Source organism: Festucalex cinctus, chromosome 21 (genome assembly GCF_051991245.1).
Source record: "Festucalex cinctus isolate MCC-2025b chromosome 21, RoL_Fcin_1.0, whole genome shotgun sequence".
NCBI lineage: Eukaryota > Metazoa > Chordata > Actinopteri > Syngnathiformes > Syngnathidae > Festucalex > Festucalex cinctus.
The window spans coordinates 1,284,880-1,300,050 of record NC_135431.1 but is presented as its reverse complement, the minus strand read 5'-3'; the positions used below and the strand labels follow the sequence as shown (position 1 = coordinate 1,300,050).

Below are 15,171 nucleotides of genomic sequence, written 5' to 3'. Positions count from 1 at the left end.
ACATGGTCGTTTTTTTAACAGAATAAAAAACGCCTTACTATACATGGTCGTTTTTTTAACAGAATAAAAAACGCCTTACTATGCATGGTCGTTTTTTTAACAGAATAAAAAACGCCTTACTATGCATGGTCGTTTTTTTAATCAAATAAAAAACGCCTTACTATACATGGTCGTTTTTTTAACAAAATTAAAAACGCCTTACTATACATGGTCGTTTTTTTAGCAAAATAAAAAACGCCTTACTATACATGGTCGTTTTTTTAACAGAATAAAAAACGCCTTACTATACATGGTCGTTTTTTTAACCAAATAAAAAACGCCTTACTATACATGGTTGTTTTTTTAGCAAAATAAAAAACGCCTTACTATACATGGTCGTTTTTTTAAACAAATAAAAAACGCCTTACTATACATGGTCGTTTTTTAACAGAATAAAAAACGCCTTACTATACATGGCCGTTTTTTTAATCAAATAAAAAACGCCTTACTATACATGGCCGTTTTTTTAACAAGATAAAAAACGCCTTACTATACATGGTCGTTTTTTTAACCAAATAAAAAACGCCTTACTATACATGGTCGTTTTTTTAGCAAAATAAAAAACGCCTTACTATACATGGTCGTTTTTTTTAACAAATAAAAAACGCCTTACTATACATTGTCGTTTTTTTAACAAATAAAAAACGCCTTACTATACATGGTCGTTTTTTAACAGAATAAAAAACGCCTTACTATACATGGTCGTTTTTTTTAACAAATAAAAAACGCCTTACTATACATGGTCGTTTTTTAACAGAATAAAAAACGCCTTACTATACATGGTCGTTTTTTTAACAATAAAAAACGCCTTACTATACATGGTCGTTTTTTTAGCAAAATAAAAAACGCCTTACTATACATGGTCGTTTTTTTAGCAAAATAAAAAACGCCTTACTATACATGGTCTTTTTTTAACAAAATAAAAAACGCCTTACTATACATGGTCGTTTTTTAACAAAATAAAAAACGCCTTACTATACATGGTCTTTTTTTAACAAAATAAAAAACGCCTTACTATACATGGTCGTTTTTTAACAAAATAAAAAACGCCTTACTATACATGGTCGTCTTTTTTAACAAGATAAAAAACGCCTTACTATACATGGTCGTTTTTTTAGCAAAATAAAAAACGCCTTACTATGCATGGTCGTTTTTTTAATCAAATAAAAAACGCCTTACTATACATGGTCGTTTTTTTAACCAAATAAAAAACGCCTTACTATACATGGTCGTTTTTTTAACAGAATAAAAAACGCCTTACTATACATGGTCGTTTTTTTAACCAAATAAAAAACGCCTTACTATACATGGTCGTTTTTTTAACCAAATAAAAAACGCCTTACTATACATGGTCGTTTTTTTAACCAAATAAAAAACGCCTTACTATACATGGTCGTTTTTTTAGCAAAATAAAAAACGCCTTACTATACATGGTCGTTTTTTTAAACAAATAAAAAACGCCTTACTATACATTGTCGTTTTTTTAACAAAATAAAAAACGCCTTACTCTACATGGTCGTTTTTTTAACAGAATAAAAAACGCCTTACTATACATGGTCGTTTTTTTAACAGAATAAAAAACGCCTTACTATACATGGTCGTTTTTTTAACAGAATAAAAAACGCCTTACTATACATGGTCGTTTTTTTACAGAATAAAAAACGCCTTACTATACATGGTCGTTTTTTTAACAGAATAAAAAACGCCTTACTATACATGGTCGTTTTTTTAGTCAAATAAAAAACGCCTTACTATACATGGTCATTTTTTTAACAGAATAAAAAACGCCTTACTATACATGGTCGTTTTTTTAACAGAATAAAAAACGCCTTACTATACATGGTCGTTTTTTTAACAGAATAAAAAACGCCTTACTATACATGGTCGTTTTTTTAACAAGATAAAAAAACGCCTTACTATACATGGTCGTTTTTTTAACAGAATAAAAAACGCCTTACTATACATAGTCGTTTTTTTAATCAAATAAAAAACGCCTTACTATACATGGTCGTTTTTTTAACCAAATAAAAAACGCCTTACTATACATGGTCGTTTTTTTAGCAAAATAAAAAACGCCTTACTATACATGGTCGTTTTTTTAAACAAATAAAAAACGCCTTACTATACATTGTCGTTTTTTTAACAAAATAAAAAACGCCTTACTATACATGGTCGTTTTTAAACAAAATAAAAAACGCCTTACTATACATGGCCGTTTTTTTAACAAGATAAAAAACGCCTTACTATACATGGTCGTTTTTTAACAAAATAAAAAACGCCTTACTATACATGGCCGTTTTTTTAACAAGATAAAAAACGCCTTACTATACATGGTCGTTTTTTTACAGAATAAAAAACGCCTTACTATACATGGTCGTTTTTTTAACAAGATAAAAAACGCCTTACTATACATGGTCGTTTTTTTACAGAATAAAAAACGCCTTACTATACATGGTCGTTTTTTTAGCAAAATAAAAAACGCCTTACTATACATGGTCGTTTTTTTTAACAGAATAAAAAACGCCTTACTATACATGGTCGTTTTTTTTTTTACAGAATAAAAAACACCTTACTATACATGGTCGTTTTTTTAACAGAATAAAAAACGCCTTACTATACATGGTCGTTTTTTTAACAGAATAAAAAACGCCTTACTATACATGGTCGTTTTTTTAACAGAATAAAAAACGCCTTACTATACATGGTCGTTTTTTTAACAGAATAAAAAACGCCTTACTATACATGGTCGTTTTTTTAACAGAATAAAAAACGCCTTACTATACATGGTCGTTTTTTTAACAGAATAAAAAAAGCCTTACTATACATGGTCGTTTTTTTAACAAAATAAAAAACGCCTTACTATACATGGCCGTTTTTTTAACAGAATAAAAAACGCCTTACTCTACATGGTCGTTTTTTTAACAGAATAAAAAACGCCTTACTATACATGGTCGTTTTTTTAACCGAATAAAAAACGCCTTACTATACATGGCCGTTTTTTTAACAGAATAAAAAAAGCCTTACTATACATTGCCGTTTTTTTAACAAGATAAAAAACGCCTTACTATACATGGTCGTTTTTTTAACAAAATAAAAAACGCCTTACTATACATGGTCATTTTTTTTAACAGAATAAAAAACGCCTTACTATACATGGTCGTTTTTTTTAACAGAATAAAAAAAGCCTTACTATACATGGTCGTTTTTTTTAATCAAAAAACGCCTTACTATACATGGTCGTTTTTTTAACAGAATAAAAAACGCCTTACTATACATGGTCGTTTTTTTAATCAAATAAAAAACGCCTTACTATACATGGTCGTTTTTTTAACAGAATAAAAAACGCCTTACTATACATGGTTGTTTTTTTAATCAAATAAAAAACGCCTTACTATACATGGTCGTTTTTTTAACAAAATTAAAAACGCCTTACTATACATGGTCGTTTTTTTAGCAAAATAAAAAACGCCTTACTATGCATGGTCGTTTTTTTAACAGAATAAAAAACGCCTTACTATACATGGTCGTTTTTTTAATCAAATAAAAAACGCCTTACTATACATGGTCGTTTTTTTAACCAAATAAAAAACGCCTTACTATACATGGTCGTTTTTTTAGCAAAATAAAAAACGCCTTACTATACATGGTCGTTTTTTTTAAACAAATAAAAAACGCCTTACTATACATGGTCATTTTTTTTAACAAAAAAAAAATGCCTTACTATACATAGTCATTTTTTTTTAACAAAAAAAACGCCTTACTATACATGGTCGTTTTTTTAACAAGATAAAAAACGCCTTACTATACATGGTCGTTTTATTAGCAAAATAAAAAACGCCTTACTATACATGGTCGTTTTATTAGCAAAATAAAAAACGCCTTACTATACATGGTCGTTTTTTTAACAGAATAAAAAACGCCTTACTATACATGGTCGGTTTTTTAACAATAAAAAACGCCTTACTATACATGGTCGTTTTTTTAGCAAAATAAAAAACGCCTTACTATACATGGTCGTTTTTTTTAATCAAATAAAAAACGCCTAACTATACATGGTCGTTTTTTTAATCAAATAAAAAACGCCTTACTATACATGCCCGTTTTTTTAATCAAATAAAAAACGCCTTACTATACATGGTCGTTTTTTTAATCAAATAAAAAACGCCTTACTATACATGGTCGTTTTTTTAACCAAATAAAAAACTACTTACTATACATGGTCGTTTTTTTCACAAAAGAAAAAACGCCTTACTATACATGGTCGTTTTTTTTTTTACAGAATAAAAAACGCCTTACTATACATGGTCGTTTTTTTAACAGAATAAAAAACGCCTTACTATACATGGTCGTTTTTTTAACAGAATAAAAAAAGCCTTACTATACATGGCCGTTTTTTTAACAGAATAGAAAACGCCTTACTCTACATGGTCGTTTTTTTAACAGAATAAAAAACGCCTTACTATACATGGTCGTTTTTTTAACAGAATAAAAAACGCCTTACTATACATGGTCGTTTTTTTTTTTTACAGAATAAAAAACGCCTTACTATACATGGCCGTTTTTTTAACAGAATAAAAAACGCCTTACTATACATGGTCGTTTTTTTAACAGAATAAAAAACGCCTTACTATACATGGTCGTTTTTTTAACAAAATAAAAAACGCCTTACTATACATGGCCGTTTTTTTAACAGAATAAAAAACGCCTTACTCTACATGGTCGTTTTTTTAACAGAATAAAAAACGCCTTACTATACATGGTCGTTTTTTTAACAGAATAAAAAACGCCTTACTATACATGGTCGTTTTTTTAACAGAATAAAAAACGCCTTACTATACATGGTCGTTTTTTTAACAAAATAAAAAACGCCTTACTATACATTGCCGTTTTTTTAACAAGATAAAAAACGCCTTACTATACATGGTCGTTTTTTTTAACAGAATAAAAAAAGCCTTACTATACATGGTCGTTTTTTTTAACAGAATAAAAAACGCCTTACTATACATGGTCGTTTTTTTTAACAGAATAAAAAAAGCCTTACTATACATGGCCGTTTTTTTAACAAGATAAAAAACGCCTTACTATACATGGTCGTTTTTTTTAACAGAATAAAAAAAGCCTTACTATACATGGTCGTTTTTTTTAACAAAATAAAAAACGCCTTACTATACATGGTCGTTTTTTTTAATCAAAAAACGCCTTACTATACATGGTCGTTTTTTTAACAGAATAAAAAACGCCTTACTATACATGGTCGTTTTTTTAATCAAATAAAAAACGCCTTACTATACATGGTCGTTTTTTTAACAGAATAAAAAAAGCCTTACTATGCATGGTCGTTTTTTTAACAGAATAAAAAACGCCTTACTATACATGGTCGTTTTTTTAACCAAATAAAAAACGCCTTACTATACATGGCCGTTTTTTTAACAGAATAAAAAACGCCTTACTATACATGGTCGTTTTTTTAACAGAATAAAAAACGCCTTACTATACATGGTCGTTTTTTTAATCAAATAAAAAACGCCTTACTATACATGGTCGTTTTTTTAACAAAATTAAAAACGCCTTACTATACATGGTCGTTTTTTTAGCAAAATAAAAAACGCCTTACTATGCATGGTCGTTTTTTTAACAGAATAAAAAACGCCTTACTATACATGGTCGTTTTTTTTTTTTTTTTAACTTACATTTTATTGAGTTATTTTTTACAACAATAGAGCATTTTGTACAACATTCCTTAAAAGAGAAACAATATACATGTATATGAAAAGAAAATACAATAATTAGGACATAAACAGTGTCATCTATATACTTAGCATTCCTACACAGCCAACAATAGTCACTACAGTCACTACAATCAACGAGTAGTACATCCACAAGCACCCCTCCCAGCGAGTATTGCTAGTTGGACCTCAGTATCAAATCTTCCACCTGGCACCATCTTTTTCTAAAAATATGCATTTGAATTCGTAATAGGTAGGTTATCTTTTCCATGTGATAGATTTCTCTCAATTTTTGAATCCAAAAATTAAAGGAGGGAGGTTCAGTTTGCAGCCAAGAGCTTGTAATACATTTCAGAGCTGCTGTGAAAAGAATGTTTAAAAGATATGTTGCAGCCTGTACCTCCACCCCAGGTGGAGTGGTACCAAGTACAGCCACCATTAAGTCCCTTGGGATTGTGACTTGAAAAATCTGGTTTATGGCCCTGTACACTTCATCCCAGAAACACTTTAGTTTGGAGCAAGACCAGAAAATGTGTGTGTGATTAGGCACCTCAGTGCCACAATTCCTCCAACACAGACTTGGGACACATGGTCGTTTTTTTAATCAAATAAAAAACGCCTTACTATACATGGTCGTTTTTTTAACCAAATAAAAAACGCCTTACTATACATGGTCGTTTTTTTAGCAAAATAAAAAACGCCTTACTATACATGGTCGTTTTTTTAAACAAATAAAAAACGCCTTACTATACATGGTCGTTTTTTAACAGAATAAAAAACGCCTTACTATACATGGTCATTTTTTTTAACAAAAAAAAAATGCCTTACTATACATGGTCATTTTTTTTAACAAAAAAAAAATGCCTTACTATACATGGTCATTTTTTTTTAACAAAAAAAACGCCTTACTATACATGGTCGTTTTTTTAACAAAAAAAACGCCTTACTATACATGGTCGTTTTTTTAACAATAAAAAACGCCTTACTATACATGGTCGTTTTTTTAGCAAAATAAAAAACGCCTTACTATACATGGTCGTTTTTTTAACAAGATAAAAAACGCCTTACTATGCATGGTCGTTTTTTTAATCAAATAAAAAACGCCTTACTATACATGCCCGTTTTTTTAATCAAATAAAAAACGCCTTACTATACATGGTCGTTTTTTTAATCAAATAAAAAACGCCTTACTATACATGGTCGTTTTTTTAACCAAATAAAAAACGCCTTACTATACATGGTCGTTTTTTTCACAAAATAAAAAACGCCTTACTATACATGGTCGTTTTTTTAACAGAATAAAAAACGCCTTACTATGCATGGTCGTTTTTTTAACAGAATAAAAAAACGCCTTACTATACATGCCCGTTTTTTTAATCAAATAAAAAACGCCTTACTATACATGGTCGTTTTTTTAACAAAATTAAAAACGCCTTACTATACATGGTCGTTTTTTTAGCAAAATAAAAAACGCCTTACTATGCATGGTCGTTTTTTTAACAGAATAAAAAACGCCTTACTATACATGGTCGTTTTTTTAATCAAATAAAAAAACGCCTTACTATACATGGTCGTTTTTTTAACCAAATAAAAAACGCCTTACTATACATGGTCGTTTTTTTAGCAAAATAAAAAACGCCTTACTATACATGGTCGTTTTTTTAAACAAATAAAAAACGCCTTACTATACATGGTCGTTTTTTAACAGAATAAAAAACGCCTTACTATACATGGTCATTTTTTTTAACAAAAAAAAAATGCCTTACTATACATGGTCATTTTTTTTTAACAAAAAAAACGCCTTACTATACATGGTCGTTTTTTTAACAAAAAAAACGCCTTACTATACATGGTCGTTTTTTTAACAAGATAAAAAACGCCTTACTATACATGGTCGTTTTATTAGCAAAATAAAAAACGCCTTACTATACATGCCCATTTTTTTAATCAAATAAAAAACGCCTTACTATACATGGTCGTTTTTTTAATCAAATAAAAAACGCCTTACTATACATGGTCGTTTTTTTAACCAAATAAAAAACTACTTACTATACATGGTCGTTTTTTTCACAAAATAAAAAACGCCTTACTATACATGGTCGTTTTTTTAACAGAATAAAAAACGCCTTACTATGCATGGTCGTTTTTTTAACAGAATAAAAAAACGCCTTACTATACATGCCCGTTTTTTTAATCAAATAAAAAACGCCTTACTATACATGGTCGTTTTTTTAACAGAATAAAAAACGCCTTACTATACATGGTCGTTTTTTTAACAGAATAAAAAACGCCTTACCATACATGGTCGTTTTTTGGGGGGGGGAGAAAAAAATGCCTTACTATACATAGTCTTTTTTTTTTAGAGAAAAAAAATGCCTTACTATACATGGTCGTTTTTTGGGGGAGAAAAAAAAAGGCTTACGATACATGGTCGTTTTTTTTGGGGTGAAAAAAAATGCCTTACTATACATGGTCTTTTTTTTGGGGGGGTGAAAAAAAATGCCTTACTATACATGGTCGTTTTTTTTTGGGTTGAAAGAAAATGCCTTACTATACATGGTCGTTTTTTTTTTAGGTGGGAAAAAAAATGCCTTACTATACATGGTCGTTATTTTGGGGAGAAAAAAAATGCCTTACTATACATGGTCGTTTTTTTATTTGGGTGGAAAAAAAATGCCTTACTATACATGGTCGGTTTTTGGTGGTGGAAAAAAAATGCCTTACTATACATGGTCGTTTTTTTTTGGGAGAAAAAAAATGCCTTACTATATACATGGTTGTTTTTTTGGGTGGGAAAAAAATGCCTTACTATACATGGTCGTTTTTTTAGCAAAATAAAAAATGCCTTACTATACATGGTCGTTTTTTTAACAGAATAAAAAAATGCCTTACTATACATGGTCGTTTTTTGGGGGGGGAGAAAAAAAATGCCTTACTATACATGGTCGTTTTTTTGGGGGGGAGAAAAAAAATGCCTTACTATACATGGTTGTTTTTTTTGGGTGGAAAAAAAATGCCTTACTATACATGGTCGTTTTTTTAACAGAATAAAAAACGCCTTACTATGCATGGTCGTTTTTTTAACAGAATAAAAAACGCCTTACTATACATGGTCGTTTTTTTAATCAAATAAAAAACGCCTTACTATACATGGTCGTTTTTTTAACAAAATTAAAAACGCCGTACTATACATGGTCGTTTTTTTAGCAAAATAAAAAACGCCTTACTATGCATGGTCGTTTTTTTAACAGAATAAAAAACGCCTTACTATACATGGTCGTTTTTTTCACAAAATAAAAAACGCCTTACTATACATGGTCGTTTTTTTAACCAAATAAAAAACGCCTTACTATACATGGTCGTTTTTTTCACAAAATAAAAAACGCCTTACTATACATGGTCGTTTTTTTCACAAAATAAAAAACACTTTACTATACATGGTCGTTTTTTAACAGAATAAAAAACGCCTTACTATACATGGCCGTTTTTTTAACCAAATAAAAAATGCCTTACTATACATGGTCGTTTTTTTGGGGGGTGAAAAAAAATGCCTTACTATACATGGTCGTTTTTTTTGGGGTTGAAAGAAAATGCCTTACTATACATGGTCGTTTTTTTGTGGAGAAAAAAAATGCCTTACTATACATGGTCGTTTTTTTATTTGGGTGGAAAAAAAATGCCTTACTATACATGGTCGTTTTTTTGGGAGAAAAAAAATCCCTTACTATACATGGTCGTTTTTTTGGGAGAAAAAAAATGCCTTACTATACATGGTCTTTTTTTTTAGGAGAAAAAAATGCCTTACTATACATGGTCGTTTTTTGGGGGAGAAAAAAATGCCTTACTATACATGGTCATTTTTTTTGGGTGGAAAAAAAATGCCTTACTATACATGGCCGTTTTTTTGGGGGGGAGAAAAAAAAAAGCCTTACTATACATGGCCGTTTTTTTGGGGGGGAGAAAAAAAAATGCCTTACTATACATGGTCGTTTTTTTTTTTTTAGAGAAAAAAAAATGCCTTACTATACATGGCCGTTTTTTTGGGGGGGAGAAAAAAAAATGCCTTACTATACATGGTCGTTTTTTGGGGGGGAGAAAAAAATGCCTTACTATACATGGTCATTTTTTTGAGAGAAAAAAAATGCCTTACTATACATGGGCGTTTTTTGGGAGAATAAAAAAATGCCTTACTATACATGGTCATTTTTTTGAGAGAAAAAAAATGCCTTACTATACATGGGCGTTTTTTGGGAGAATAAAAAAAAGCCTTACTATACATGGTAGTTTTTTTGGGAGAAAAAAATGCCTTACTATACATGGTCATTTTTTTGAGAGAAAAAAATGCCTTACTATACATGGGCGTTTTTTGGGGAGAAAAAAATGCCTTATTATACATGGTCGTCTAAAAAAAAACAAAAAAACGCCTTACTATACATGGCCGTTTAAAAAACAACAACAAAAAACGCCTTACTATACATGGTCATTTTTTTTGAGAGAAAAAGAAATGCCTTACTATACATGGTCGTCTAAAAAACAAAAAACAAAAAAAACGCCTTACTATACATGGTCGTCTAAAAAAAACAAAAAAACCCCGCCTTACTATACATGGTCGTTTTTTGGGGGAGAAAAAAATGCCTTACTATACATGGTCGTTGTTTTTTTTGAGAGAAAAAGAAATGCCTTACTATACATGGTCGTTTTTTTTGAGAGAAAAAGAAATGCCTTACTATACATGGTCGTTTTTTTGGGGAGAAAAAAATGCCTTACTATACATGGTCGTCTAAAAAAAAAACAAAAAAACGCCTTACTATACATGGCCGTTTAAAAAACAACAACAAAAAACGCCTTACTATACATGGTCATTTTTTTTGAGAGAAAAAGAAATGCCTTACTATACATGGTCGTCTAAAAAACAAAAAACAAAAAAAACGCCTTACTATACATGGTCGTCTAAAAAAAACAAAAAAACCCCGCCTTACTATACATGGTCGTTTTTTTGGGGAGAAAAAAATGCCTTACTATACATGGTCGGTTTTTTTTTTAGGTGGGAAAAAAAATGCCTTACTATACATGGTCGTTATTTTGGGGAGAAAAAAAACGCCTTACTATACATGGTCGTTTTTTTGTTTTGTTTTTTATTTCTTCCTGGCTCAGGGGCCCTCAAGCAATCGCCTACCTTACCTCATGACAAACTACGCCTCTGCCCCCACCACCCCCACCTGGAAGTCCAGCCACTTCCGTGTCCGAGATTGCAAGTTGAAAGTTTTACCTGAGTGTGAAAGATGCTGCTTGGAATGAATGTGTGGCTCGTGGCAGGCTTGGCACCTTGCTCTTCATTTCTCCCTCTCTCTCTCTCTCTCTCTCTCTTCCGCACCACTGCCAAGCCTCTTCTCCTGCATCACAGACTTCTGATTACTGTGGATAAACACACGAGGAGATACCCACCCCCCGCCCCCCTCTACTCCACTCTATGCACACCAACTGAGACACGAGAGATAACGCTACCTCCAGGAAATTCTGGCGCCGTTCGCTCCAGCAATTTCTTATCCCGTCCAAGATTTCAGCACAATAAAGTCATCAAGAGGATGATGGAAAAAGGCTCGCCGGCTCCTCGCCACTGACTTTGATTGCTGCCTGAAAAAAAAAAAAAAAAAAAAAAAGGGATGCTGTGCACCTTAGGCTTTTTATGTACAACAGGGCAATTTTCCCAATTTTTGTGTCCCGGGTTGCGGATGCCCTGTGATTGGCTGTCGAGTTTCTTCCATGACCCTCAGTTTTGCGCAAAAGGCAAGTTTCGCAAAAGCAAGGCGGTAATGTAAACACTGGATTTGCAAAAAAAAAAAACTCAAATATTACAAAAAAAGTTTTTGCGCTCTCACTAGGTGGTTTTTGAGACGTGTCGAAATAGAAGTATTTTGCAAAAGTCTCATGGCAACACTTTTTGTGCATTAGTACTCATGTGATACCCGGCCGGTCACGGAGGAAAGACGTTGTTTGCCAATGTGTATTTTTACTTGCAATTGACTAATATTTGTTTTGAGAATTATTAGCTTCGTTATTATATCTTAAGTTTTACGTGCCTAAGTGTTTTGTACACTGCCTGTCATGAGCGCAAAAGAGAGAGAGGTGTAACCGAGTGAGCCTCATTCGAGAAGGAGTTGAATAAAAGAGGAGGAGCTTGAAATCCTGTCCTGCCATGTCTGGTTCATTTAGCAGAGAAGACGCCAGAAAACTATTTGTAACCCGCCTTTTTACCCAGCCTCCGGGAACAACAACAACATTTTAGGATTACAGAAAATACGGGGCCGCTCGCATTTTGTGTCGGAAATGCCTCCTGAGGGGATAACAAGTCTTTTTCAGGACAAAGCCATTTAGCTGTAGAGCCGTTCTATGCACGTTTCATATCTGTGCATGAGAAACGGCCGTTACCATGGGCAACAATCTGTCCACACCGTAACACTAAATGCCCAAACCTGTCGGATGAGTGCAGTGTTTTAAAAGTAACGTAAACACCGGGTGTCCGTCTTCCGTAACTATCATGAGCACCTCCTACAGAACGGCGAGGTCTCGCGAGATGGGACATTCCGAGAAGCGAAAACGCTCTTCAGTGGAAACACTGACAGATCAAAATGATACTTTATCGAAATAGTACAATATCGCTTTTATTTTTGCAAAAAAAAAAAGGTCATGAAAACGCAGCTAGTGATTCCTCTTGTAGTTTTAAAAAGAACCAAATGCAACAGAAGCTTACGAGCCTCAATGTAGAATGCATGCTAACGCTAATGGCTGGCCAATATTCAAATGGGATCCTTTTAGTCAACAGTTCTGTTTACCCCCAAATTCCGCCGACGGCCCACTCAAAAGCTCGCAAAGCAAGCGAGGAGATGCCACACGGCCAGACAAGCGGTCCGAAACAACAAAGCAACGCGGCGGGATTAGCATGACAGAGACGCGACGGCGCTTCACATGCTAACCGTAGCCTCCGTCACATTCGGGCTCTACTTTCTTTTTTTTTTTTTTTACCTCCGGCGAGAACTTCTTTTCCTCTCCATCTGGTTCCCAGCCTTGTGCTCGTTCTCGCTAGACGTCTGAAGGACCCTCCAGTCTCACCTCCGCAGACATCGACCCCCCCCAAAAAAAAGACCACAGGAGGATGGCAGGATACTTGGTGTGAATGTGGAGAAGAAAGGGAGGGGGGGTGCGGAGGGCTAGATGGGGGCCTCCCATTGATAGATTAAGGACCAGGTTGGCTGTACTTGAGAACTGTGCTTCTCTATGGCGCGAGGTGAGACTTGAGAGTCGGGTCATGCATTAGCATGCGTTTTGTGTTCATGCTCCGATTGATCGAGTGGTGGGAAGGAAACGCGCACTGCTGCCTTGAGATGCAAGCAACCTGACTTACAAGTTTTCCCGGGGTACGAGCCGTTATAATGTTGCGTCCGTTGGACGCGTTGCGATAACCGGCCGCCGCTGGCGCTACTTCCACTTTGATCAAAGCAAGTGATCATATATATTCCTACAAATAAAAATATTGCTCTCTCCATCTAACTTTTCTTCTGAACACCACAAGGCTCCTGGCCTGGATGGCCTGACGGTAGAATTTTATCACGCTTTAACTGGAAGTTTGAACTCAATAACTGCTTCACGAAAGCAGTGATAAATTCGTCGCCGAAAAATTTTCATAATAATTTTCGTCACAATTTTTTTTTTTTCCCCATACGAAAATGGAAACTAAAATAGAAGCCATTAATTTGGGACTATAACGATAACTAAAATTGACTGACAATTTCGTCAATGACTAAAAATGAAAATGAAAACAACACAGTGACGAAAATCCACGCAACCCAATCAGAAGAAATCAAACGCGGGTTTGGAGAAAAGAACCACTCAGAAACTGGTCAGTTTTCACTGCAATTTATTAATTTAATTAATGTTTTTAATTTTATTTATTTCATTGTGCAACTGTAAGATTAATCTCAAGCAATTATGCACATTTTTTATTTAGGTAAAAATAAAGTTATATTATTGTAAGTTCAACATGCTTCATTGAAACGATTAAAAAAAAGAGCATTGTATGAAATGTGTCTTGCATGTTAAACTACAGTTACAAATAGGTGTGCATTTTTCTATATAAAAGTTGAAATGTATGCTTAAGAAAAATATCGACAAACTATTGCATTTTTTTCGTCGACTAAAATTGCTCTTTATTTTCGACTAAAATTGGATGAAATACAACCAGATGCCTAAATTATGACGAAACATTCATTTTAGTCTAAAGACTATAACTACAACTAAATAAAAATTTCTTGTCAAAATTAACACTGGATCAAAGTCTTTTATTCGGACAGGTATCAGTGAGTACTTTTGCTGCCAGCCAAAAACAAAACAAAACAAAACAACAACACAGTTTCCTGTTTGCTGAGCAGTATTTACACAGTATTACAGGCTTAAGGCTAAGTATGTAAATCTTCCTCTCACACACACGCGCTCGCTCGCTCGCCGGCGCTTGGCTCGTACGTCGGTTTGCCTTACTAATGACCGCAGTGATGACATTTGCCCTCGGGGAGGGAAATAATCACAAATGAGTCCCCGGCAGTTTTAGCGGCGGCGGCGGCCTCCACAAAGCTCAAGCGAGGCATCTTCAATGGCGGCACTTCAATGGCGGCGTACGGCGGGAGTCTTGCTGGGCGGCGGACGGCCGTGCTCAGCAGTCGGCTCCGACTTTCAACCCCGTCTTTAAAAAACGTATTTTGGGCCCTTTCATTTTGCCCCGAGCCGAGCTCCTCAAGGTGATCCGGCTTGCCGAATGCCTTTCAACCGCAAGATCAAAAACAAAAAAAAATTTTTTTTGGAGTCGACAGAAACATAGAAAATTGCCCTCTAACTTCACTCTGTAGTAGCAAGGTCAAAACCCCCAGCGTTAAATTAGCCCCAAAACGAGTGAGAATGAAACAAAGTGTTTGAGACGCCCTCCGATGATGTCCGTGTTTGATAACGAGAGCGCTAATGGGGCCTTTTATTTGGTCATGACAACCACCATAAAGATGGAATATGTCAACACTGGACAAAACATTTAAAAAAAAACAAAAAAAAAACGGGCGCCAGTGTCAATGTGGTCATCAACGGGGCAATAAACAAACATTCTTTACTTGGTCTGTCTTTCAGATGAATTTTCGACTAATTCATTTGTCGTGCAGCAGTTTACGAGATCACGCGCTGTAGTTGACCGAGATGCATTTTTGACTTCAAGACTCGTTTACAAAAAAAAACCAAAAAAACGGTGGTGCCTTGCTCAATAGGTGGGTTGCAATCACGTGATTCCGGCGGCGCGCGAAATTGGGGGTCAGGAAGTAGGGAACACCCATTGAAAATGATGGAAAGCTATGCAAAAACGTTGGGTGAGCCT

The 15,171-nt window shown here is 33.9% G+C and overlaps 1 protein-coding gene across 9 annotated transcripts in view; it reads right to left on the bottom strand.

The window, feature by feature from the left end:
* Positions 1 to 15,171, bottom strand: part of LOC144010741 (uncharacterized) — a 256,051-nt gene that overhangs the window by 137,656 nt on the left and 103,224 nt on the right. For 8 of the 9 annotated variants that reach the window (XR_013281319.1, XM_077511197.1, XM_077511193.1 and 5 more), the window contains 2 exons: positions 11,271 to 11,399; positions 11,035 to 11,158 (listed from right to left, as the gene is read on the bottom strand). Coding sequence is in view for 8 of the 9 variants with exons in the window: in XM_077511197.1 (XP_077367323.1) it covers positions 11,035 to 11,102 (68 nt within the window). In the remaining variant the exon portion in view is untranslated. Of the gene's footprint in view, positions 1 to 11,034; positions 11,159 to 11,270; positions 11,400 to 12,788; positions 12,931 to 15,171 lie in introns of those variants that run through there. The other variant, XM_077511196.1, reaches the window with a different exon arrangement.